The sequence below is a fragment of the Rhododendron vialii genome, chromosome 3a (genome assembly GCF_030253575.1).
Source record: "Rhododendron vialii isolate Sample 1 chromosome 3a, ASM3025357v1".
Taxonomy (NCBI): Eukaryota; Viridiplantae; Streptophyta; class Magnoliopsida; order Ericales; family Ericaceae; genus Rhododendron; species Rhododendron vialii.
The window spans coordinates 21,868,027-21,893,421 of record NC_080559.1 but is presented as its reverse complement, the minus strand read 5'-3'; the positions used below and the strand labels follow the sequence as shown (position 1 = coordinate 21,893,421).

Genomic DNA, 25,395 nt, shown 5'->3' with positions numbered 1-25,395 from the left:
CGGTGAAGGCTGAATCCTAGCTTCTTTAAGAGTTCTTTCCAAGAGAAGTTGTTTTTTGGATACAGCGGCTTGCTTCGCAGGCAATTGGGTAACAGCCTCTTTGTATGTCTTTCCCGAAGGAGCTTGCTTCTTAGGTAAAGTCTTTAGAGGAGGCTCGATGATAGCCTCTTCCACAGTCCTTTCCAAGGGCTTGTATACTCTTTTGGCCTTAGGTATTTCAACCACAGGCTCTTCTACCAGAACTTCCACCTTCGTTTCTTCTTTGGGGTCGTCTTCAATCAATGGGTCGTCCAGTAGATCTGTTTTTTTATCAGCCTTTCTAGCTGCCTGCCTGAATCGTTGGCGGCGCCTTTTCTAAGATCTAGATAAAGGTGGAGGTTCAGCAGGAAACTTGGGATGTTCAACCCTGTGCCACTCATCCGGAGGAGTGACTGGAGGTCTCACAGCCCTTGGTTTATCCCTGGAAAGAGCAGATATCCTCAAGTTGACGAGCTCATCTTCAATTTCAACCAACCCTGGCTGAATTCGGTTGAACACAGATTCGCGTACAACCCTTCTCCCTTTAGACCTGCGTGTCTCCTTAGGACTTGGTTCAGCCCTTCCCACAATAATGCTTTTCAGGACTGGCTTGCTAGGACTAGCATTGTAGAGACCCGTATTTTTTTTATTTCAATAATTTTAATATTCTAATAAAAGTTAGAATTATGGGATAATATGAAATGTTATGTGAATATGTGACATGGGTTGAATGTGATAGAACTTGAAAGTTAGGGGTGTTAGTGTAATGCAAAAGTACATGAGTATATATATGGGTGTGTGAGAGCCACACAATCATTTTCCTCACCCTCTCTTCTCACACACGACAGATCTCCCTCTCTCTCCGTCCGACGCACCCTCTCCCTCTCCCTCTCTCTCTCTCTCTCTCTCTCTCTCTCTCTCTCTTGGGTCTTGCATCCATAGCTCAAACCCATGGAAACCCAGCCTCTCTATGCCGTGTTCTAACTTCCCCGACGTGTGAGTTGCGTTGATTAAGCTTGGAAGGGGTGTATCTCGGTGCATTTCGAATTTGAAGCCCTAGAGTTCGATTGAGCTTGAGCTTGTGCTTTCGATCTTTGAGGTAGAGAAATCTAACTACTTTTATGTGTTTTTGAGTTAGTGTAATGTGTGGATATTGTGGTTGACCTTGCTCTTGTTGATTGTTTGAAGTTTGGCCTCGAAAATCCCTTATTTTCGTCACTGTTCTGCACCTAGCCGGACTGGTTCAAGTTTTTTTTGCAGATCTTGCAGAAATTCCCTAGGACTCTACAAAGCTCCATTTTGGTTGATTCTTGCTCCAAAAGTTCCGTGTTTGAGTCACTTTCTAGGAAAAATATGAACAGAAATTCATACTCATAAATTATACCCAGAAACGTCCATTATCCAATCTGTATTCCAGATCTGGATGTCCTGTTTTTGTTCCCAGACAGCAGTTTGTATTTTGGGCATAACTCTTACATGCGATGTCCGTTAGACTCGATTCAAATTGCGTTGGACAGCTGATTCGATCCTCTACAACTTTGTTTGAATACTTGCTTTCGGGTTCTGAGGTTTGGTGGACCAAAATGGGCTTGAAATCAGTCTGAGAAACTCGAAACACTTGGTTTTTTGTGCAACTCGTTGAATTGATAGCGTTTGCGAACTTGTATTGGTTATTATGTGAACTAGTAACACTTTATGAACGATGAGGGGTTAATAATGGGAATTACGGTTGAAATGGATGAATGATTAGACTATCTACTAACTTATTGTATGACAACGATAATGGATTCGTGCCAAGCGAAATGTGATTTTAAGACAAGTTGTGTATAGCAAACGACTAATAGTGCGAATTACGAATGAAACGGGTGATGGCTTGGGATAAGTAGTCCTTTGGGTTTCATACATTGAGCTTTTATTATATGTTTAGTACTTGTTGGTATACGCCGGTGATATGAGGTCAATAGGCCTGGACATGAGATTGTGTATGATGAAATGGGGATAGTCCAAGGTCCCAAATGCTTGGTAAGGGATAGTGTGAGGTCCCAAATGCTCGGATTAAAATTGTATGACAAGGATACGAAAATGAGATGTATGACACATTCGAAATGCTTGATGTAGTGGTACTTCGATAGAAGTAGAAAAAGATGAGTAGCGAAGTCATGTGGTTTTTTGTTAAGTTCGTAAAGTCATATGTAAAAGATGGAACGTAGGCAATAATGGTATCGATTGGGCGTTAAACTCCTTATTCGATTTAAACCTTCTCGTTGGTGACTTAAAGAGTTGTCCTCATTCATTCATTATACTTTACTCATTTTCATATAAACGTAGTGTCGATTTCTCTACTGGGCTAGTGTAGCTCAACCTTTCATTTTTAGGTACTACTCAGGGGCGGTAGCATGAAGTGCTTGCGTGCATGGACTGACTGACTTATTTTTTTTGAAAGCTAACATGGAGGAGTTAGTTAGTCATCTTTGTAAAATCTCCTTTTTGTCAAAGATGTATATGTAACTTAATTTCATATTCCTTTTGACTAAGAATGTTGCTCAGCTCTTAACATTTATGTATCTCGACCAAATGCTATTTTGGGCCGGTGTGCCGCCAATGTAATCTTTTAAAATCTAAAGTGTTGGACTGTAAATTGAAGTATGGGAACTATGAACTCCTTGGGTTATTATATTATATATTACGAGCATTTTGTTTATGAAAAGCTTTATTTAATTATGTTAAAAATCGAGGGCGTGACAGGCATGATGTCCATACTCTGTGCAAACCATGGGGAACAAGTTGGTTTCTCTGGTTTCTTCACCCCCGAAGGTCTGGACCACCAAGAGTTCAGTTTTTCGAACCTTCTAACCCGCTCAGTCCTGACATCACCCTCATCATAATAAGGATCCCAATACCTGCTTGGGCTGGATTTATAGACTGCTCTGGAAGGGGCTCTCAAACTTATCATTTGCCTAGGAACAGTCCTAGGCATGTCCCTCATGTTGACAGAAACCATATTTGTACTCAGCCCTGAAGGAAAGGGATTGCCATCCACCCCCATGGGCTGCTTGTCTTTCTCGGGGAATTTGAACTCTCCCCGCTCAATTTTGTCCTGGATATCATTTCTAAATACTATGCAGTTATTAGTAGTATGACTCTAAGAATTGTGATACTTACAATACTCTTTGCCCTTCAGTTCTTCCGGAGTTGGAATCTTGTGACCAAAGGGCAGTTTGAGCAGCTTGTCGGCCAGGAGTTGATCAAAGATAGCTTCAGCCCTACCCACGTCGAATGTATAGGTCCTGGTTGACTTATTGAAAGTGCTCTGGGCTGGCTGCTTTGTGGGTTCCATCTTGACAAAGGCCTTGCAAACGTATGGCTTTTTGTTGATGATTTCAGCCACTGCCGCGTCTGGATCTGCCTCTACTTCCACTGCAGCAACCTCGTAATTAGGGTCGCGGTAATACGTCCCTTTGGATGCCGTCTTTCTGTCCTGCTCTTCCGCCAAGAACTTTTCATAATGAGAAGCCTTAGAAGATAATTCGAATAGGTCTCTGAACTCCGTTCCATAAAACTTCTTCTTCATTTCAAAGCCTAGGCCATTTAATGCTACACGCAGGTATTCGGCCCTAGGAAGGACTATCTTGTCACGCCTTAGATTTTCAACATAAATAATAATCATTTTCAATAAATACAAACAATATTGAAGTACCGGTAATACCCAAATGACTTATTTTCCCCAGTTCTCAAAGTTAAATTTAAAAGATACAAGCTTGGCTCGAAGCCCCGAGTTATCAAATACCATAATAATATTACAGTTTTCATTAATCTTTCTTCCGAATACTACTTTCAAATAAAATGCAAATTCAACTCCTTCTTTATACCTCCGAGACACGTGAACAACAACCACGAGATGCGCGTCATGCCAACTTCCTTGCTTTTTACCTGAAAATGATAGGTTGAGCTACACTAGCCCAGTAGAGAAATCTAGACTCAAGTTATATGAAAATGCGATGAAGTATGCGCCAAACGTGAATGAGACTCAACAATTGAACATGAGACATAAGAGGGATTACCACAATGAACTAACAAATTTAGACTTCAAGATTTCAAACATCTTAGCGATAACCCTAACCATCCACACGTCAACTAGAAGCAACGTCAAAACTCATATCGATCGATCAAACATCAATAATAGTTCAACTATCTAATAATTTTCCGAATGAATGTCACAAACCACCTTCTCATTTCATACCATCTACCGTAGAGCCTCATTTCATAAAACTTTTCCATTTGAATTTCCAAAACAATTTCGATAAAACACATGACCACCACGGGTCAAGCTCCGTTGATTCGAGTTTGAAATACCGGAGTCCGTTGATTTGTGCCCAAATACCAGATCCGTTGATTCGCTCAAGAATACCGGAGGATTTTTATCCAAAATCCTCTTTTCAAAACTTGAATTTCTTTCTTTAAAATAAACCTTGATAGAGTCAACCGTTAATTCACTTTTTCAACAGCCACAATCTCAAACAACCAACAGTACAAACATCAACACAAACTTCCAAGTCAATCATAATTCATTTCATCATGTGAGACATTCAACTGTGTTACCACCCCTTGCGTCACATTGAATTCTCTCCACCTGGGTTTCCGCATTACCACACCTTGCGTTGCGGGCCCTCTAGAGTCTCCACATTACCATACCTTGCGTTGCAGGACCCTCAATTCAGAATTCACAAATCACGTAAACGTAAAAGCATTATCAATCCGTATATAAGCGAACATCACTTTCCAAACTCACAGTCGTTCTTACATCATTATCCATGTATACCAAACTCATAAGCACACCCATTGCATATTGATAAATACTTTAAGCCCACGTTATTCATCAAAGTCTATCACGACGCCCTACGTCACGTATCGAATCCACAAAGACTCTACGACACACCACCCACTAGGTTCCTAACGGAAAACATATAGAACGAGGACATGAGTCACAATACTACCCATAGGATCACTAGACAAACTTACGTCTACTCGCAACATTCACCACTTATCCCCTTATAGCCCACGGTACTCCAATCAACCTTACGGTATATTCTCCAACCAACGAAACTAATATTATACTCTAATGAGTGCTAAGAGACAAGATCGAACAACGAACCATTAGGACACAAGCAACCATACTCAAGAGTGACTTAAACATATTCTAATCATATAGGGAGTCATAACACGGAACGAAAATAACCTTAGGAGTAGCCGCAAACATCGACCGACTGACACACCTCTACTCAAATGGTCATAACTTTCCGTGTACTAATAGTTTAAAGGTGATTCTGGTGGCAAACGAAAGCTAACTTCAAGACCTTCGAATCGACATAAAATTTTCATGAAACAGACATCGGACGAGGAAGTTATGGCCGTTTGAAATTGACTGAAACTCAGAAAACGGGAAGAAATTTCCAGATTCGATCGAAACACCAAAACCCAACCTCAAGCACGAAACAAAGCACAATCTAGGTACATAAACATCACATAATCGTATAACAAGAGTAAGAAATCTCTACCACAATGGATTTTGAGCAAAACCCTAAGTAACCCAAGCTTGAAACACCAAGATCTAGCTCCTCCGAAGCTACAATACGAGACCTAGGTCCAAGATTTCCCAAGATCAAGAGAAATAAGTGAGGTTCAACAAGTGATTGAGAGGAGAGAGAGAGAAATCCGAAAATGATGGAGTTCTTACCTCTTTGAGCGCAATAACCTTGATTCCGGATGAAATTAGGATGAACAACCCATAGATCTTGAAGATTTTGAGGTGTTTGATGTGGAAATCCAAGAATTTGGGTGAGAGATTGAAGAGAGAAGGTAGAGGGGCGATTTTAGGGCTTGGTTCGTGGCCTTTGAGTGAGAAAATAACATAAGAGGTCTATTTATAGTGTCTGAATCGTGTGCTGAAAAATCAAAAATTTTTGCCTGATGTACCGGTACTGGTAAACCACGGTACAGGTACATCGCGGACAAATTTGAAATTTTTTGCCAGCGTTCATCGAATCAAACCCCGATCGCTACCAACACTTCCAAACATCATTTTAACACCGAAACTCAAAATTTACTATTCTCCGAATGTACGATACACAACGGTAGACGTAAATCCATACTCCCACATTAATAAACATATAACCTAGTTAAAATACGATCTTCCATTTATTTAAACAACTAAAGAAAATAACAAAAATTTTACGAGTCTCTACATATCTTGCATTTGAATCGAGCAGTTTTGAAACGTAAGAGATATGACTCCACAGATTCTAGATGGGTTTGACGATAGCATGACAGATCCGCCAACGTCACTTCTGGTTCTACCTTGTAAAATTGATGGTGGAACATCTCCTCCAACTGTGCCCAGGTCTGCACCGAGTTAGGTGGCAAGTTGATGTACCAAGTAAAGGCTGTCCCAGTAAGAGAATTGGGAAAAAGCCTCAACTTTAGTGCATCAATGGTTCCAGCCTCTCCACATTGAACTTGAAATCAGGCAATGTGCTCCACCGTTGACTGCATGCTCTCACCATTGAAGGTCTGAAATTCTAGGACTCTATAACCCTTTGGGAAAGGTGTATTGTCCACCTCCTCGGTATGAGGCTTCCTATACATTGGCCTTCCCAAAGGTCTGAAACCAGGTCCTAACTGCTCCTAGAGCAGGTTCAAGACTTGATCCCTTCCCATGACTAGGTTTGGCTCAGGAGGCAGCTGTGGATGCGCCTCTTGTGCCTGCTAGTTTTGGGCTGGACTTGCCCCCCGAGTATCAGAGCTTTGAGGAGTACGTGTAACTCCTTTGTCCTTTCCAGAGCCCTGGCCTCCTTGCAAAGGCCTTCTGTCTGTCTTGTCAGACTTGTCAAGCTTGTTCTGGTCCTCGACCAAAATAAACCTTTGATCGTTATTCGGAGGCGTCGAAGCTCCTCCAATCACGACTCCCTTCTCTTTTTGCCCCTCGAGTGCAGGGCTATTAGACGAAGTGGCATGGTAAAATGTTTGAGGAGGGGGAGGAACCCCCAATAAGCCAGCTTGGTCTTGACCGTTGCCAAAGACAACTGTGGAAAGCCTTGCTGCTGAGGAGCGAGCAGTAGCCTCTCTGTAAGTGTAGCAACCATTTTGTTGACTGCTATGGTCAAAGATTCCAAGGACTGAGTGAACGATTGCGAGATTGACTGCGTAACGTTGTGGGAGATCTCACGTCCTGCCATGAACATATAATTTTTGACGCTGTCGGTAGTGTCGCTAAGATCTTAGGCGCTGATCTGAGGACCAGCTTCCTTGAGTAATGGCACGTCGACTGCCACTCCCTCAGGACTCTGTGGTGGATTCGGGATGGGTGGATCCGGTTGTTGCTGCGGCTTCCTGACCATGATAAAACCCTTAGACGATTAGGGTCCCACCGGGCGTGCCAAAAAGATGTTCGGCTCCGAAATGGCTCAAGGACTGAACGGGCGTGCCAAGACTTGTCGCGTCTAACGTAAAGGGCTGAGCGTCCCTTTTCTGACTTCTTAACCGTGAGGGCGATAGTGCTGCAAACCTAAGGGCTGAATTGTAGTGTTGGTTCGTGGTTTTGCCTCTACGAGCGAGAACTTAATAATTTCCTAACTGTGTAGGAAAAGAAGTAGCAACATAGAATGACTTTATTATATCGTAATAATAAGGTCGGGAATACAAGAGAGATATGAATAACTTTATTATGTCGTAATAATAAAGTTGGGGTACAAGAGAGATAGAAAACTCGAATTACTTGGAGAAGTAATTGAGTGATGATGAGAAAAGTGAGATAATTGCTTCGCTGGGAAGGCTTTGGTTTTTTAAGCGTTGAGCTTGATTGGTGTGTGGACCATTTTTTCTTCTTGTCTTCTAGTATTTATAGGCCAAGAGTCTTCGAATTTTCTGCATGCAATGAGCTTGTTGTCCTCTTCTCGTGATGACACGTGTCCCATGTGAGCTCTGGGTGCTGCCACGTGTCGGCAATAACCACCCACTAACATAGTTAGTGGGATCATGGTCCACCTCCTGTTTCCATGGGCAGTTGACAAGTAATGGGCCACCTCATTCCCTTTTTTTGTGGGCATTAACGAATAATGGGCTAATTTGACTAAGTCAAATAGCCATGTGGCAGCCATTCCCATTTCTTCGTCCTTTTGCTCCTCATGGGTCATGGGCCTTCAAGAATGTAACAGGCCTTGTTAAAGGCTAGCTGGGCCTTATTTATTCTTCAAACAACGTAGCCCACGGCCCACGACTTTTTGATTCTACATCCGGTTTGGACTAAAATTGAACGGGCCCAATTGATATTTCCTTGGCCCATTAATCTTAGCCCAACGACTCTTCATTTTATGGCCCAATTTAATTGAATAATAATTAAATGGTTGTCCAACGCTTGCCCAGGACTGTGTGCCAAAAATGGGTGTAAACAGATGTATATTGAAAAGTCTTTCGATTACTTATTGAATTATTTATTGTTTGAATAGCAGCTTCGAATGGTTTTGATTCCTTATGGAATAGTAACATCTTTGATGATAGAGCAAAAAACTTTTATATTAGGTTAATGCTTTTTAATAAGTGCCTTCAGGCACGAGCTCATTTGTTGAAAACATGTTGTGTCATGCTTTCAGGCACGAGCACAATCACTAGGGACTAGAAAACATGTTGTGTCACACACACACACTCTCTCTCTCTCTGCTATAATTAAACCTCAGCTCAAATTTTATTTTTCCTCTATAGGTTTTCCGATTTCAAACTTTTTTGAGTTTTAGATTTTATTTTTTCAGGATTTATGTCCATTTGGTCGATTCTCTATATTCTTTTCCCACTGTGGTTATTTGGTGGGTTGCATTTGATGTGATACTCTTTTAAGGAGCGGACTTAGTATGATCAGGCGCAGACAATGCGTAAGATTAAGTTGTACAGTTAGACTTCATGAAAAGTTTATTTTTATTTGCATAGCTTTAAAAATGAACTTTGATGGAGTTAAATTTCATTCGTAGAGTAGGAATTGGTAATTCATGTCAATTAAGGCAAAATTATGCAAGCCAGTGCTTGAATCCCTGCCTTCAGACACGAGCATTCGCTAGTGTGTTTGTGTGTGTGTGTGTGTGTGACACACACACACATATACATATATGGGGCCGGTTCTGGGGCACCCAAACAAACACCCCATCTTAGCTCTCCATTTCAAGGGCTGAGATTAAATCCACTCCACCCCTAAAAAGCGTTTGCTCTCCTTCTTTTCCCTTCACGTTCTGCTTCTGTACGACCCACCCCTCCACCTCCCTCCACTCCGACCGACGAGCCCTAGCTACCGACGACTCACCACCTCTCTCACGACTGAGAGACCCACCCCCAGTTGCCCGACCTCTCCATCTCCCTCCACTCCGACCAACGAGCCCAGCCGTCGACGACTCTCCACTGCCCGCCGCTGCCAATGCTCTCCCTCTTTCTGTGGCATACTACTGGAAGGGAAGGTCGAAGCACGGTCAACTTGCGAAAATTGAATCGCCTGGCCACCACCGAAGCTCCATTGACAAGGTCTCTTTTCCTCCTCCTCCTCCTCCTCCTCCTCCTCCTCCTCCTCTCTCTCTCTCTCTTCGTCGATGAGCCCTAGAATCTCCATCTTAGGGTTCCAAAGTTTGGGGACCCCCAAAAATTAAGGTTTGTCATACACGATGAAGTTTGGGATTTTTTTATAGTCAGATTGATTGGATAAATTAGATGAGTTGATTGTAAAAATCAATTGTACAAAAAAGTTGGATAATTAGAAACGTAACAATGGACAACAAACAATACTCTTCAAAAATTTCGGCAAATTTTAGCAATGCTCTTCTCTTATGTTGGTTGTGTGTTCAGTAGGCGATATGCAACTTTCTTACTATTTAGCATCTATATTTTAAAAACATTTGGTTGCATATGGAGATATGCAACTATTATGTAATTGAGAATATGTTGTCTCCCAGAAATGACAAGCTACTAACTTTAGATTTGGAGTTTTGATGCGCGATAATTTTTATGATGTTACACTCAGTAATGATTTTTTTTTAATTGTTTTCGTCTCCCTGTTGATTTGATGAAGCCTAGCGCAACTATCATTCTCCAAAATGCGAAGAGTGACATGTACAAGGGATCAATGAGGCACTTGACAAATTGAACCATGTCGAGATCACAGAACCTGGTTGAAATCTGTCCTTCATGTTGCAAAGAGAAGGAAAGTCACAAGCATCTATTTTTTGGCTGCTCTTTTTCCAAATTTGTGTGGTCTGTAGTATGGAGTAAATCCTCATCTGTTTGTGTGCCTATCTCTCTTGTTGATTTGCTGGATTGGTTTGCCCAAAATGGGAGAGCTTCAAGTGCAGAATTATGAAATTTTCATTGCCAGCTACAGTGTATCTCATCTAGAGGGAGAGAAACTTACGATTGATCCAACAGAAAACGATTGTGCAGAATTATCAATACCTTCTTAAGTAAGGAGTAGGATTTTTTGTTTTCTAGTAGCCTCCTTTGTGTGGAGTGTTGTTGGTAGTATAGCTGTATAGTTAGGAAATCTTTGAATTTTCAATCTGCAGATGAGCCTTGCATTCTTATTTAACGGTTGAACAATGACTAACTTTTTTCTTTGGTATCACTTTCTCCTCTTCATCTCTCATCATTCTCCTCCACAACACTTTCCTGCTGCTTTTTCGCAAGATACTTTCCTTCTTTTACGGAAACAAATAGCACCTTAGTGACTTCATTCGACCGGTTTTGTCCTTTGCTTGAAGCCCGAGTACAAATCCAAAATCCATTTTCTTGACTATAATGTTCATAGTAATTCCGTGCTTCTTCAATTGTCTCAAAATACATCCCAATTCTCGGTGTTTTTAACTCTTCCACAATGTTTTCTAGAGTCTCCATATCATCTACTTCAACATCATCTAAACTAGGGCTGTTACGAACCCGACCGGACCGAAAAAGACCGAAAAAACCGACCGATCGGTTCGGTCTTCGGTCGGTCCAAGGGAGTTTTTTTTCGGTTCGGGGTGGACTGAACCGAACCGAACCTAGGTCGGTTCGGTCTCGGTTTTCTGGAAATCTATACCGACCGAACCGAACCGAACCGAATGCGGACCGAACCGACCGAGGACCGAACCGACCGAACCATATATATTATATATATTTATATAAATTGTTTTAATCTTCTGGCTCTTATTGTTTTGAATGGTTAACTTTTGGCTCTTACTTTCTTTTTTTTGGAATTTCATTGCTTGATTTATTTACGTTTTTGCAAAATTTTCCAATCGATTACTCTCTCTGTTCTAAATTACTTTAACTCCTCCAAGTTATATACACTATTGTAGAAAATATTTCCAATCGATTGAAAAAAAAAGAAGAAGGTGGAAGAGTACTTGTAAAAGTTGTAATTATTTGAGCATACTTGTTGTATGGTTTTTTTTTTTTTTCAATTGGTGTTTGAAAAAAAAAAAAGAAGGTACAAATTACGATGACCCAAATGTGAAAAAATGGCCCAAACATGGGTGATTGACTTAAGGTTGAAAATTGCCCAAATATGGGTGAGAAACATGTGAAAATGACCCAAATATGGGTGAAAAAATGGTTCAAACATAGCCCGTAGTCTATTGTTAGTTTTTAAAAACGGTCCAAATGGCCCAACTAAGGCCCATTTCGGGCGGACCGAGCACCCCGAAATCCCCGACCGAACTGAACCGAACCGAAATTAATACCGGTCGGAATCGGTCTCCGGATTATATACCCCGAACCCGATCGGGGTGCGGCAAATCCACCCCGAACCGAACCGACCGAATAACACCTCTAATCTAAACTCACTAACTCCATTGTTCACCCTTCGCTTGCTTGTAAGAAAAAGAAAAGAAATCCATATGCTTCTAGCAGGTCGGGTAACAAGCAAACAGAGAGTACACAATAAGGACTAGTATCTTCAAATTACTCCCAAGCAAAACTACTAGTGAGCTATGATTTTATTGACCAAATTCATGAATAATTTTGAAATTACTCATAAATGATAACCATTGGGGCAAAAAATTAAAACAAGTTCTCAATCGAAACAAGGTAGTTCGACATTGGGGCAAAAAATTGTAGAAACACATAACATTCGTTTGTTAACATACTAGAAAAGCCTTTTCTTTAACAAGAAAAATACATCAACAACAAAACTCCATGGTTTTAAAAGCATTCCATCCTGATTATTCATAGTTTGGATTATTTACCAAAAAAAATTAAAAATTATCCTCACTTTCGTCAAATCTCCCACTACTGGCAACTTAGCAAATGAGTGACAATTAATTTGCCATTTTCAACATTTATTGACTAGTTTAGGTGAGTTCTTCAACCTTTCCTTGAGAGAGAGAGAGAGAGAGAGAGAGAGAGAGAGAGAGAGAGAGAGAGAGAGGAGGAGGAGGAGGAGGAGGAGGAGGAGAGAACGTTACCTCGAGTAGAGAGAGAGCGTGAGAGAGGTGGTGGGTCGTCGGTGGCTGGGGCTCGTCGGTTAGAGTGGAAGGAGGTGGAGGGGTAGGTCGTGCAGAAGTAGAATGTGAGGGGAGAAGAAGGGGAGCGATGCTTTTTAGGGGTGGAGTGGATTTAATCTCAGCCCTTGAAATGGAGGGCTGAGATAGGGTGTTTGTTTGGGTGTTCTCCGGAACCGGCCCATATATATAAGCAAGAGAAATTTGTCTTCCTCCATGGAAAAGGACCATCCATGTGGAAAAATAGATGCAACCATTATCTCCAATATTCAAGAGCTAGCTAGCTCCCACATAGAAATTCAGTAGCTGCTTGATGGAACTAAATCTACTCTTTACCGCTTAATTAAAGCACGCGATAAAATCTTAGTTTCGGTCTTGACGTATATGCAGTGAGGCCTTAATAGATGATTGTGTGGTGCTGATGACTGAGGGTATTGGAAGATGAGAAGGAAGAAAAAAGGAAAAAGATAATGGGATAATATGGCGGGTAAAGCTCACCACCCGAGATAGTATGTCAAGGGATACAGATAATCACCATCTGATGTGTCTAAAAAGGGATATAGGGCTAAGAATCTCACCACCTATCGGAATCCACCAAAAGATACGAGTTTTTTTTGATAGGTAATAAGATTTTATTAAAACTCGACAAAGGGTACATTGAGGCGGCTAAACTTTGGGGGTGTTTCGTTCCCTCATTATTGCATTTTCATTATCCAATTATCCTATTTTGGGTGTTTGGTAACCTAATTGTAGAATTCATTCTCATAAAATGAATTCACAGATTTTGGGTTTAGAGGCAAGAAACCAAAAAGAGCCCCAGAGGTCCTTTTTTCATTTTGGACTTTTCACATTATTGGATCAATTACCAAAATACCCTCACTCAATTGGGTAATTAATGATGGTTATTTAAATTTGTAATTGATTTGTGTAATTGATGAATTCACCGGTGTTGGAATATGTTTTTCTTGTTATTTATATTTTTTTGATAAGGTATTGTTATGTATATTGTAGACTTAATTTGTGTAATGTTTAAGCTGTCCATTTTATTTTTCTTATAGTTCTTTTATTTTTTTTAGATTAATAATTGTTGGAAGTGTTCTTGCTTTTTTGCAATTTAAGTTAATTGTTACTCCTATTTAAATAGAGGAAGAACAAAAAGACTTTGGACCAAAAAATAATAATCGTTATTCCACATCATTATTTTACTTATCATTATTTTTCCGAATTACAAAAAAATAAATAGAAAATAGCTGGAGACTTTCAATTAACGAAGAAGAAAATAATTTTTAACAATATAATTTTAAAAAAATTGCTTAAAACATTATTCATACCCATTGTTTATCATAGTAATAAATAACCAAGGGCAACATGGTAAAAAATTAACCCAAAGTTTAGTTTCATCAAATATCTCCCAAACACTACTCCTGTTGAAAAATGTATTTTGCACATATCATCTAAAGATCAATTTTTTTTAGAAGTACAATGTAAATGATATATAACTATGAACTAACAGTAGCACTGACTGGTTCCCGGCATGGATCAAACTTTCAATGAAGTTATCCTTCTATCACTTGTGACATTTCACATAGTCAGTTAAATAAGAGATTAATTAGCTCAATTCCATATAAGGCATGCATCAATTATATCCAAGATAAGCATGCATCCAATATCCAAATATCAAGTCCAATAACCTTTTTCCTGTACCATTTACATTAGTCTTGAAATTCATTCTAACAAAAACATCGTCATCAAAATCAAATACCTAACATCGTCTATTCATTTAGCCTAAATAGACACATATTTTGTGCTTAAATCCAATGTTACATATCTATTTATTTAACCTAAATAGATACGTTTCTTGGATTAAAATCGTTCATCAGTAATAATATTTAATATTCATTAAATATTTTGAAAATGTTCCAACAATCGGAAATTAATGGGCTACTGGGTTTTTTTTTTTTTTAGTTGAACACACATCTTGTGGGTCAGTTTATCAAGAGTGAACTGGTTTGGTGATAGCACAAGGCACTTGAATCCAAACAATTCTCGAACAGAACTCATGAGGCTTCATGGCTTGTCTCCAAGGATGCGATGAAAATCATTGTTTCATGTTACAATGGAGTACGTTTTTTGGTCGATCCCACATGAACTCAATAATAGTAATGAACAATTGTGGTCATTTGTACATGATGAAATATGGTAAAGGGGAGAGGAAGTGTGGCATTATTATTCACAAGGTAATTTAAAAAATTACTCAAGCTGCCTGAAAATTGGGAAAATAGGATTCATTAACAATAGACCACAAAATTAACACTGCTCGCCAATCCATTACACCTTTTATACTCAAAAAACAAGAAAATAGTGAAAAAAAAGTCTTCTCTTTCAATTCATCATTCTTACATTTCTCCTTGATATTATCCTTAGTTGCTCACAACAAGGTTCTGCATTTCTGGGAGTAGCCTAGTTTGGGCAGCGTGCCCTTCGGAATTTCCGGATTCCGAGACGCAGGGGCCCAGATCGAGGGAGCGCGAGCGGGGAAGCAAGCGCTCGCGAAAATACAGAGTCGCCACTCGGGTTTGAAGGTCCGACACCCAAGGAACCGTATTTCGAAGCACTTGCCGCGCTGATTGATTTGAAAAAGTTAAGGAACCAGTCCGTCAGAACCATATCTGGGTTCGGGAGCCAGGTTACGAGAGGGGAAGGGTTTTATGGCACCCCTCTCGCCCAATCCGGAGATCGGTCTCTACTTAGGCATTTTGCGAAAGATGTTTGTTTGCGATTCTATTTGATTAATCAATTTTTAGCCAATTAGGGCAGGGGAACAGTTAATCGGGGATTTGAAACTGTAACATGTTTGCAGGATGTGATAGATAGCATGGATGAGTGAGATGACAAGTAATAAATGGAATGAAGTTCAAAACGTCGATCATACATCAAGACAGCGCTGTGTATGATTTTGGCACAAACAAACAGCCAGCTTGCATGCGTGAGTTCATCCGCATGCAAGCAAACCATCGCGCGACATAACCATATACTCGCGCGACTATTGACGCTTCACCAATGGTTTGAATTTCACCCCCTTCTGGGCTCTGGAAGGACCAGTGCTTACCCAGGTGCAAACCAAGCAGTTTATAGGTACTTGAAAGTAAACAATATTACAACAAACAGATGGAAATATTATAAAAACGCAACCCCTAAACAGTGGGGGTGTCTAAACAGAGGCCAAAGCCAAACTGCTCATGCAAGGGCAGTCCCTGGAAGACAGAGAACCATCGCGCGACAGAGTGACACAGGCGCGCGATTGTTCAGACTGGACTTCCAGGAATTGCTTTGCATACTTAGGGCTCTGAGACATGTTCAGGAGCATCCCAAGAGCATTCCAAACCAAGAGGTGTTATAAACTAAGCTAAACAATGATTTTCAACATGCAAAACAGCAAAGCAGTGAGCTAAAGCTCCTTAAAAGACTTTAAAAAGACTACAAACACAATAATAAACTTAAAGACCCGGGTCCCTTCCCCACGTGGTCCAATCTCACGCAGACAGAATTGTCGCGCGAGTATATAGGACCATCGCGCGAGGGTTTCCCAGGTAACAGCTCTTGAAACCCTGCTAGCTTTAGGGCCAGAACTGGTATCGATTACCAGCCTTGACCCTGCCAGCCCCCCTCAGGGGTTCGAACAGTGAGCAGAAAGATATTATACCTTTGTTTGAGTGTCTTGGAGATGGCTTGAATGATGAGATGGTGAGATTTGGAGGGTGATTATGTGGGAGTGAGTGGGGTGTGAGATGTTTGTGCTTGAGTTTGCCTTCTTCTTTCTTGGAGAGAGATTGGTAACCCTTTGCAAGGAAGCATGGGGGGGTATTTATAGAAAAAGGGGTTAGTTGGTGGCTAGCCAAGGCCTTGTAACCAGCCAACAATGCTGGTTACAATTGCTTCGTGGAGGAGTGGGGTGGCAAAGGTGATGGGAGAATGGGGGGTGAGGTGGTGCAAGGGGAGCCCCCCCAGAACGCTGTTCAGCCGAGAAAACGGGGTCACATAGGCCTGTAGCCCCCTGACCACCATGCAATCTGGGTGAAAATGACAGGTGTTGACCATCGCGCGATGAAGTGAGAGCATCGCGCGAGGGTCCAGCCAACCCCGCGAGGGTCAATGGTCAAAGCTTTGACTTTGACCACCACCTGGCAAATGGACCATCGCGCGAGGGTCCTAGTGTGTCGCGCGACTATCAAACCCAAGGTCCAGGTTCTGATTCAAAGGTTTTAGGGCTAAGGATGGGTTCCTGACATGCCAAACTCAAGCCATTCCAAGTTCTCGAGACTGTTTCGACCTGATTCATCATCGGGGAATCAAAAACCGTAAGTAAACTAATCTGGAAGCCCAGATTGGGGTGTCTACACCTAATTACACTAGAACCTAGCTAGGATTCCATTTCTCTCAGCAAACCCCTTAAAACCCGTGCATGCTTGAAAGAATGCTTCGGAAGAGCCTTCAAGAATATTTACCTCTATCCTGCATTCCATCAATAATGCTGGATATTTTTCCACGGCTGTCTTCATAGCAGAAAACTGTTGAGGGGGGTAAAGACAAGCTCCAAGCTCGTCAACCTGTAGTCCAGTTTCTTGGCAAAGCTTCAACGATCTCTCCAACAGATTCACAAAATCATTTCCGTTATCAGGGTTTTCCTGCTTATTCAAACTCGTAATGAAACGGATAAGTTCCTTTTGTTGGAATTTTTGGGGACAGCGGAAGCAAATAATAAAAGAAATAAAAAAGATGCCTTTTGGAGATGTAGGGGCGGAGCCCTACAGAGCTTCTACAGAACTATAACTTTACCAAAGAGGGCTTGATTGTAAAGAATATGACTCTAATAGTATTTCTGATTGTATTACCATTGTATTAAAACAATAACATAGAGCGTCCTTTTATAGGACTACATGGATTAATCTAGAGGATGAATCACTAGTCCCTAGATGACTTTACATCTCCCAATGTGATAAAACTAAACATTATCATGTATCTTACTTGAGATACATGCATCCCCAATTATTAAGAAAATTATGGATTACTATTTCCAACACCCCCCTTAATTCATAATTTTCTCATCCTTTGCCTTTGTCTGGATTTTTGCAATTTCATTCTTAAGAGCCTTGTTTTCTTGAAGTGCTTCGACCGACGCGAAGTCAACTTGTTCGAGATGTTGACGATACATTTCCTTGTCATGAAGGTTGAAATCATAAACTTCAAAATTGAACATATCCTTCAAGTGCTCAATAGCAATTTTAGCCGCCTCTTGCTCTGCATCAATCTTCTTTGTGTGAAGAGAGCTGTGAAGAATGATTGAACCGCCTTCAACAGCATTATCTCGAATCTCAACACTTGCCCGGAATTTTTTCCCTACAGTTTGGTAGGATTCCCACATTGGTGGTGCGATGTGGAATTTTTCCACAATCTCATTCAAGAGATTCTTGAATGAAATTTTGACGACGACAGTCGTATTTTGGTTCTCCATGATCCTGCAAAATAGTTGAACACTCAAACAACTTTTCAATTTTGCTGCGGCCCATTTTTTTTTGTTGTTGGGAGATTGGCTCCCTTTTTTGGTGTCATTTGACAAGCCCAAAATTCTTTTCGGAGAAGCGAAAAAAGATCGACTTCCCAGCATGCTCATTGCCTTTTGGCATTTTTTTAAAACTTTGTAGCAATTGGCTACCATGAAATTTTTGATTTTTCTAAAAAAAAAATTGCATTGGATCATGGGAACATTTTTTTTTTTAAATTTTCAAAATATAGATGATGCAGGCAAAAAACATTTATGAGGTTGAGCACAGAAAGTAATAGGGGGTAGGAATGGAATCACTTGATTACGCCCAGATAATGAACGCAACCCACTCTGATACCATGTTGGAATTTTTGGGGACAGCGGAAGCAAATAATAAAAGAAATAAAAAAGATGCCTTTTGGAGATGTAGGGGCGGAGCCCTACAGAGCTCCTACAGAACTATAACTTTACCAAAGAGGGCTTGATTGTAGAGAATATGACTCTAATAGTATTTCTGATTGTATTACCATTGTATTCAAACAATAACATAGAGCGTCCTTTTATAGGACTACATGGATTAATCTAGAGGATGAATCACTAGTCCCTAGATGACTTTACATCTCCCAATGTGATAAAACTAAACATTATCATGCATCTTACTTGAGATACATGCATCCCCAATTATTAAGAAAATTATGAATTACTATTTCCAACACCTTTATCACTACAAGTGTTTCAGACACAACTCCAATGGCCAATTGAGCTATTTTCATCTCTTCAGGAGAAAAGTCGTTGCCCAGATCACCTCCACATGAATCGTCACTATCGTGGGGCCCACTGTTGTCTTTGACTGAAGCCTCTTCAGAATCTTCATCTTTTGGTTTGGCAGAAGCAGGCTTGAGTTCCTTCATCTCACGAAGGACATGTTGGAACATTTCCAAAATATTTAATGAATATTAAATGTAAATATTGGTGAACGGTTTTAATCCAAGAGGCGTGACTATTCAGGTTAAATGAATAGACGTGAATATTGGATTTGAGCACAAAAGGTGTGTCTATTCAGGTTAAATGAATAGACATTACCAGACCAAAAGGTGTGACCATTGGCCGGGGTGGAATGAATAGACATGACTATTATAAATAGACATGACTATTGCATTTAATAAAAGAGGTGTAATCATTAGCCAACGGTCACGATCTATGCTTATAAAAGGCAAATGGTTCTACCAATTGAAATATGAAGAGAATCAGAACAATTCTGATTGTTCTTTCTCTCTAGAATTATCTCCTACGATTATACTTAAGAGGCTCGCAAAATCCAAAGGTATTCGGGTCTCTCTTCGTTTGTGCATAACGCAGTTAGACAACAGTTGGAGACTGGGCTTCATTTTATCTTGGAGGCGGATTCGCTGTAACCCGGTGCACATCGAATTCTCTTGAATTGGTGAGGGCGAATATCGTCTTAAGGACAGCGACATAGTAACGTGACTTGAAGCATCTCTGTTTATCCACTTTCATCGGCTACAACGAATTTTGCAACAATCTTAAGACGATATACCCGGGAAGATGAAAGTGGATTGATTATGTTATGGGTCCTTAAGACGAAGACGGAAAGATGCGATTGGAGACTTAAAGGCGACAGGATTAATAATAATTACCTTTTGGGGCTACGATTTCCAGTGAGCCGTAAACTCTTACAAGTTTTCCTCAAGGTAAAAGGTACACTATAATCTCATTTTTGTCATGCCTCTGGACTATAGTTTTTGGGTTTGCAAACTCATAGTTTCATCAATACGTGGGAGAATTGTCAAGGAAGACAATTTTGGCATTGTGATTATGGTTCAACTAATAATCCAATGACTTGGCGGTAACGTGTCACTGACAAAGAAACCGCAGGGCGTATGTGTGACAGGAAAGTCATACAGGTTGGTGCGGCTGATTAGAATGATTTCATCATTGTCATCGATTGTGATCGGACAATTCACGGAATTGGTGCCCATCCATGTATTCATTTGGGTGAAAGGAATGATTGTGGACGGTCACGACACTGGTTTGAATTAGTTAATTGCAATATGAGTATATGGCGTCGGAATGGTATTTATTTTTATGCATGACTTGTATGCTGGAGTGGGTAAGTGATACAACCTTATTTCCCGGCCAGTTGTGATCTCTTTTTGGAATGTTTTTTTAGTACTTTGACATTTGTTCGGGTGTCTTTCTATTAATCGGTGTCTTTTGAAATTTATTTTTAAATTGTCGGTAACCGTTGCACCATTTGGTTAAGAGCGGTTTATGAACGTTGGTTGCTTCTTGCATGAGCAGTCTTGGTGACTTTTGGAAAAGACATAAGTACTCTTATAAAAGGGCATCACTCATCAGTTTACAAGTCAGACACATGCTATATAAATATCTTTAGTGCTTTGCTTGTCCTTTTCCGATATACATTCTTCTGTATTCTTTTGGTTGGGTTGCAATTTTGAAGCACATTGTTCCGACGAAATGCCTTCCGAAATTCCTTTAAACGTCATACGTCTTTCGGCTCCTTTCCTTCCACCGTTTAATATTGTTTTGGGAAATTCATCACATCCAAGTCCCGATGATATTCTTTGGTTTAAAGAATGGAAAGAGGTCTTTGCAAGGCGAGGCCTCTTGCATGAGAGTCAACCGGTGATGATTGATATCTCTTCTGATGAAGAGGACTCTTTTGTGGTAGAACGTTTAGTGCAAAACGTTGCAGCCATTCCGGTTAAGGAAATATCGGAACATGGATCTCAGGAAATTGAAAAGGATTCATCTATGTATGATGATTTTCATAGTCCAAAGGAGATGGTTCCATTGGAAAATATGGAGGATTCCGATGAGTCTCCTGCAGCAATGGGAGGTTCGCCTAACGGTATCAACCATGAATTGTCCCCTCCGCCGGCATTTGAAGGAGTGAGCGAGAGTGTTTATACTTCGACTCCTTTGCGTCAATTGCAGACGATGGAAATGGCGCGAAAGAAACGTCATGATGGTTTTGGTCACAAAGGGCCAATAATTAGGCGAACGGCGCGTAAGAGCGTTCCTTGCCCTGGATCTTTAAAGAAGATCAAATTTTCGGCTGATTAGGATGTTGAAATATGTGTGGTAGTTTATGTATTCACATGCTAAGTAGGTTTTATCTACAGTTCTTTTATTTTTGGAGATGTATGTTGTGTACTCTTGTGCTTAAATGAAGGGTGTTAAGTTGGCATTTACTATTCTTTATTTGGTGTATGGAAAATTTTGAGTCCATGATTATCGATTATATTTTTGATTGGGTATGGCTGGAGATAATTTTTAGAATGCCTGTAATCGTGGTCTTAATCTTAATATACCTAATTACCCGCGCGGTAATGTGGACTGGATGGAATTCCTTGGTTTTATTTTACCCTTTATCAGTTGCCTTGTATTTTATTGTTTGATACAAATAAACTCTCAACAATATATGGTTCTTTTTATTGCTATTAATATTGAAAGGGATTGATTTCATAGAGTTTCAATTTTGGAGGAATTGAAAAGGAAAGGAAAACTGGAGAAAGAAACGTGGGCTTACATGATTGCATATCATCCATGGGAATATTGTTGCTTTGCATGTAACAAATGGAGTATTTACTAATACAAGAGAACAAGCACATGTGCGTTGAGGTATATTGACTTTATGTGGCTTTGGAAGAAAGTTTGACCGTTGGTGTTGGATATTTGTAACTATCCACACGTAACTATCAGTCATCGTTAGGTAACGGATCAATGCAACTTTTCACTGTGGTGCCATTTCGGAATAGAGATGTCAGTTAACATTTTATTCTTTATGTAGTGTATCTCTCTTTCAAGTGAGATTTCTTGACACTTGCTTTATAGAACGATCATGTTTATAAATGTTTCTTTTATGAGCGTGGGAATAAGGTTTTATGCATGGATAGTTCGAATAGATTTTTGTAGCCAAAGGTTTTGGGGCTTGTCAAAAGTGATACCTGACATGGTAATTGTGTCATGGTAGTGTTTCGGTAACACGGAAATGTGTTATGTGGCTCTCAATGAGCAATGTTTGACTACCTTGATCAAGAACTAGATAATCGTGTTGAGAAAGTACAAGGTTACAGTACTGTTGGACACATGGTCGGTGGTTAACCGAATTGGTGGCTATTTAAATTATCTCGAATGTTTTGCTTTATGCAAATTGCTAGATATAGAGTATTTTGAAATCCTAGTTTTGGAAGCCATTTCCAAAACTGAACATACCATCATAAATTTTGAAAGTTTATATTCATAAGGTAATCAAAATGGTGGGAGTTGTGAATTCTTTATATGAATGGGTTTGTTTTTATTGAGAAAATAAAAACGGACGGGACTCTTCTCTTACCCTTTACCAAATACACTTTGATATATACATGTAAATATGTATATGTGGAGGTTAAGGATTTAACCAGGGGTGTAACCCAAAAGGTGTGGCTCTTGGTTTCAGACAAAATGGTGTGACCATTGGAGGATAACCAAGGGATGTGGTGTTTGGATTAAAATGAAGAGTCATGATTATTCCAAGAAGTATGAAACGTGATTTTCATTGGAAGAAATGTTGATAATGTGACTTTCGGTCACATGTTCTCCTGTGTGTATTGGAGATTAAACAAAGATATGGAGTGGAATAACAAATTCCTATTATCTTGGTTGCATAATTGTTCCAAACAATTATGGCCCACAAGTTAATTAAATCCAAATTAGTTTATTTGGTGGAGTTGGTTTATATGCTTGTAATTAGTATCCATTAGTTATGATGGATACAAAGGCGCCTGATATATTTGAAGCATAAATACCATGGATAAATAGTAAGTCTATTTTGTTGGGGGTTTTCTCTCTTGGATTTAAGTAAGGATTTTACGATGAGGTGGAGTGACATGGTATTTTGTCATAGATATATTTCTCAGTAAGTCACTTAAGGAAGAGGGTTGATAAGTTATGACTATGATGGTTGTCCGGACAAGTAAATCATGTCATAAATATAGCTATGGAAAATATTGCTTTCAAGGCAATGGTTTTATTTACTCTTGCAAGGGTGTTGATGTGGCAAACATCAAAAGGGATGGGGTTTTAGCCCAATTAGTTTAATCACTCCTGGTGGAAACTCGACTCAACGCTTGAGCCATACCTCAAGTCTTGAGTTCAATGAGCAAAGTACACCATATGTCGTGATTGTAAGCACTTAATTTTTAAATTGATCCATCCCAAGATAAAGTGCTTGGTACCTGTAATGAAGAAAACAAGAGGGTGAACTACTTAGTTCTTAATAGGATTTTTGTGTTGTAGTTACAGGAACACTGACAAAATCCTACCTATATGAGTGTGGAGGTGGTGCCGCTTCCTATAGGTCTCGGGGGCTTTTGACTTTAGAGCACTCATGAAACCAAGATATAGACCCAAGGCCAATATATGGGTCGGCTTTTATGAATTACCTAAGGAAAAGAAAATTTGTGTGTGAGACGTGTCCGGTTAGTCAAAAAGGATTGCTAGTTCAAAGACAAGTCTACTATGCTCTTCCGACTAACTTTGATGTGTCTTCACTAAGTGAATGGTTCAAATCGTAAGATACCTTCATTTATGCACAAATTTTCCGAGCTAAAACAAGTTTTATTTTCAATATTTTGAAAATGGTGGGGGATTGTTGGAACATTTCCAAAATATTTAATGAATATTAAATGTAAATATTGGTGAACGGTTTTAATCCAAGAGGCGTGACTATTCAGGTTAAATGAATAGACGTGAATATTGGATTTGAGCACAAAAGGTGTGTCTATTCAGGTTAAATGAATAGACATTACCAGACCAAAAGGTGTGACCATTGGCCGGGGTGGAATGAATAGACATGACTATTATAAATAGACATGACTATTGCATTTAATAAAAGAGGTGTAATCATTAGCCAACGGTCACGATCTATGCTTATAAAAAGCAAATGGTTCTACCAATTGAAATATGAAGAGAATCAGAACAATTCTGATTGTTCTTTCTCTCTAGAATTATCTCCTACGATTATACTTAAGAGGCTCGCAAAATCCAAAGGTATTCGGGTCTCTCTTCGTTTGTGCATAACGCAGTTAGACAACAGTTGGAGACTGGGCTTCATTTTATCTTGGAGGCGGATTCGCTGTAACCCGGTGCACATCGAATTCTCTTGAATTGGTGGGGGCGAATATCGTTTTAAGGACAGCGACATAGTAACGTGACTTGAAGCATCTCTGTTTATCCACTTTCATCGGCTACGACGAATTTTGCACCAACAGGACATCTTTCATAGAAACGGCAACTTGTGTTATTTCCCGCCCTATTGCTGTGATATTTGTGGAAGGAGTCTTCTTAAGGGCAGAGCATGCATCCCATACCGTTCCCACCATTGGAGGGATTGAGAGTTTTTGGTCTTTGTTAGAAGATCCTGCGCACTCATTCAACAAATCTAAGGCCATGGTTCTTTTGAGAGAGAAAAAACACAAGATATTGTTGATTGGTGCATGTTTCATCACAATATGAGAAGATATATAAATCTATATATAAGTACTACTGATATAGCAAGATGATTAGCAACATGTAAGCACCAAACATCGACATGCACCCAATGACGTCCTTTTTCCACCATGTCCGTGAAAAGACAAACAGGCTACTTCAAAGTACTGATTTATGTGTGCCTCAAACAGGAGCATCCAATATTTGTCCAAATGGGAATTATTCAGTGGTCTTGGGGCACCGCCGCTGGCTGACGCCCTACACAACCACTCACGTTCATGTGGAGCTCATACCATAGTTTTAAATATCGGCCGATACGATACGTATCGGCCGGTTCGTACCGGAATTTTCGACTCCCGGTTCGGATATAGGCCGATATATCGGTGAGATTGAAATTCACAGGCGTATCGGCCGGTTCCCGATACGTATCGGTCTGTAACCGATTTTTGGACCGGTACGGCCGATACAGCCGTTACGGCCGGTACGTATCGGTTCTGAAAAAAAAAAAAAAAAAACAGAAAAAACCAAAAAACAGAGCTAAAAAAAAAAACAGAAAAAATCAAAAAACAGAGCTCCTTCCACACATATGTATATATTTGCTTCCACGTCATTCATGTACGTGTTGGTACCTCCACGTCATTCATTCTGGCATTGAAGTTGTATTAGCAAAATTATGTTTGACTTAAAAGCTATGAGCTTGAAACTAGTTGTGGCTAGCGATTATGTAATGTAAAACCTCTATGGTGTGTTTATTTTAATGTCTTCATCTTATTTTTGCTATTTATGTCAATTATATCGAAACTTATAATGTTGCATTTT

At 40.0% G+C, this 25,395-nt stretch overlaps 1 protein-coding gene and 2 long non-coding RNA genes across 3 annotated transcripts; 1 reads left to right on the top strand and 2 right to left on the bottom strand.

Annotated features, from left to right (window-relative positions):
- The first annotated feature begins 833 nt into the window (after positions 1 to 833).
- LOC131320437 (uncharacterized) lies at positions 834 to 2,719 on the top strand. Its single transcript, XR_009198234.1, has 2 exons — positions 834 to 1,117; positions 2,394 to 2,719. It is a non-coding gene; the product is annotated as an uncharacterized LOC131320437 (long non-coding RNA).
- A 2,851-nt stretch (positions 2,720 to 5,570) lies between these two features.
- Positions 5,571 to 6,189, bottom strand: LOC131320436 (uncharacterized). Its single transcript, XR_009198233.1, has 2 exons — positions 5,753 to 6,189; positions 5,571 to 5,655 (listed from the first exon to the last, which is right to left on the bottom strand). It is a non-coding gene; the product is annotated as an uncharacterized LOC131320436 (long non-coding RNA).
- Positions 6,190 to 14,777: 8,588 nt separating this feature from the next.
- Positions 14,778 to 24,863, bottom strand: LOC131320431 (uncharacterized). The gene is made up of 4 exons (XM_058351141.1): positions 24,365 to 24,863; positions 18,780 to 18,988; positions 16,922 to 17,242; positions 14,778 to 14,981 (listed from the first exon to the last, which is right to left on the bottom strand). Exons 1-3 carry the CDS (start codon positions 24,591 to 24,593, stop codon positions 16,931 to 16,933), a joined length of 750 nt encoding a protein of 249 aa, XP_058207124.1. The 5' UTR covers positions 24,594 to 24,863; the 3' UTR covers positions 14,778 to 14,981; positions 16,922 to 16,930.
- Positions 24,864 to 25,395: the final 532 nt, after the last annotated feature.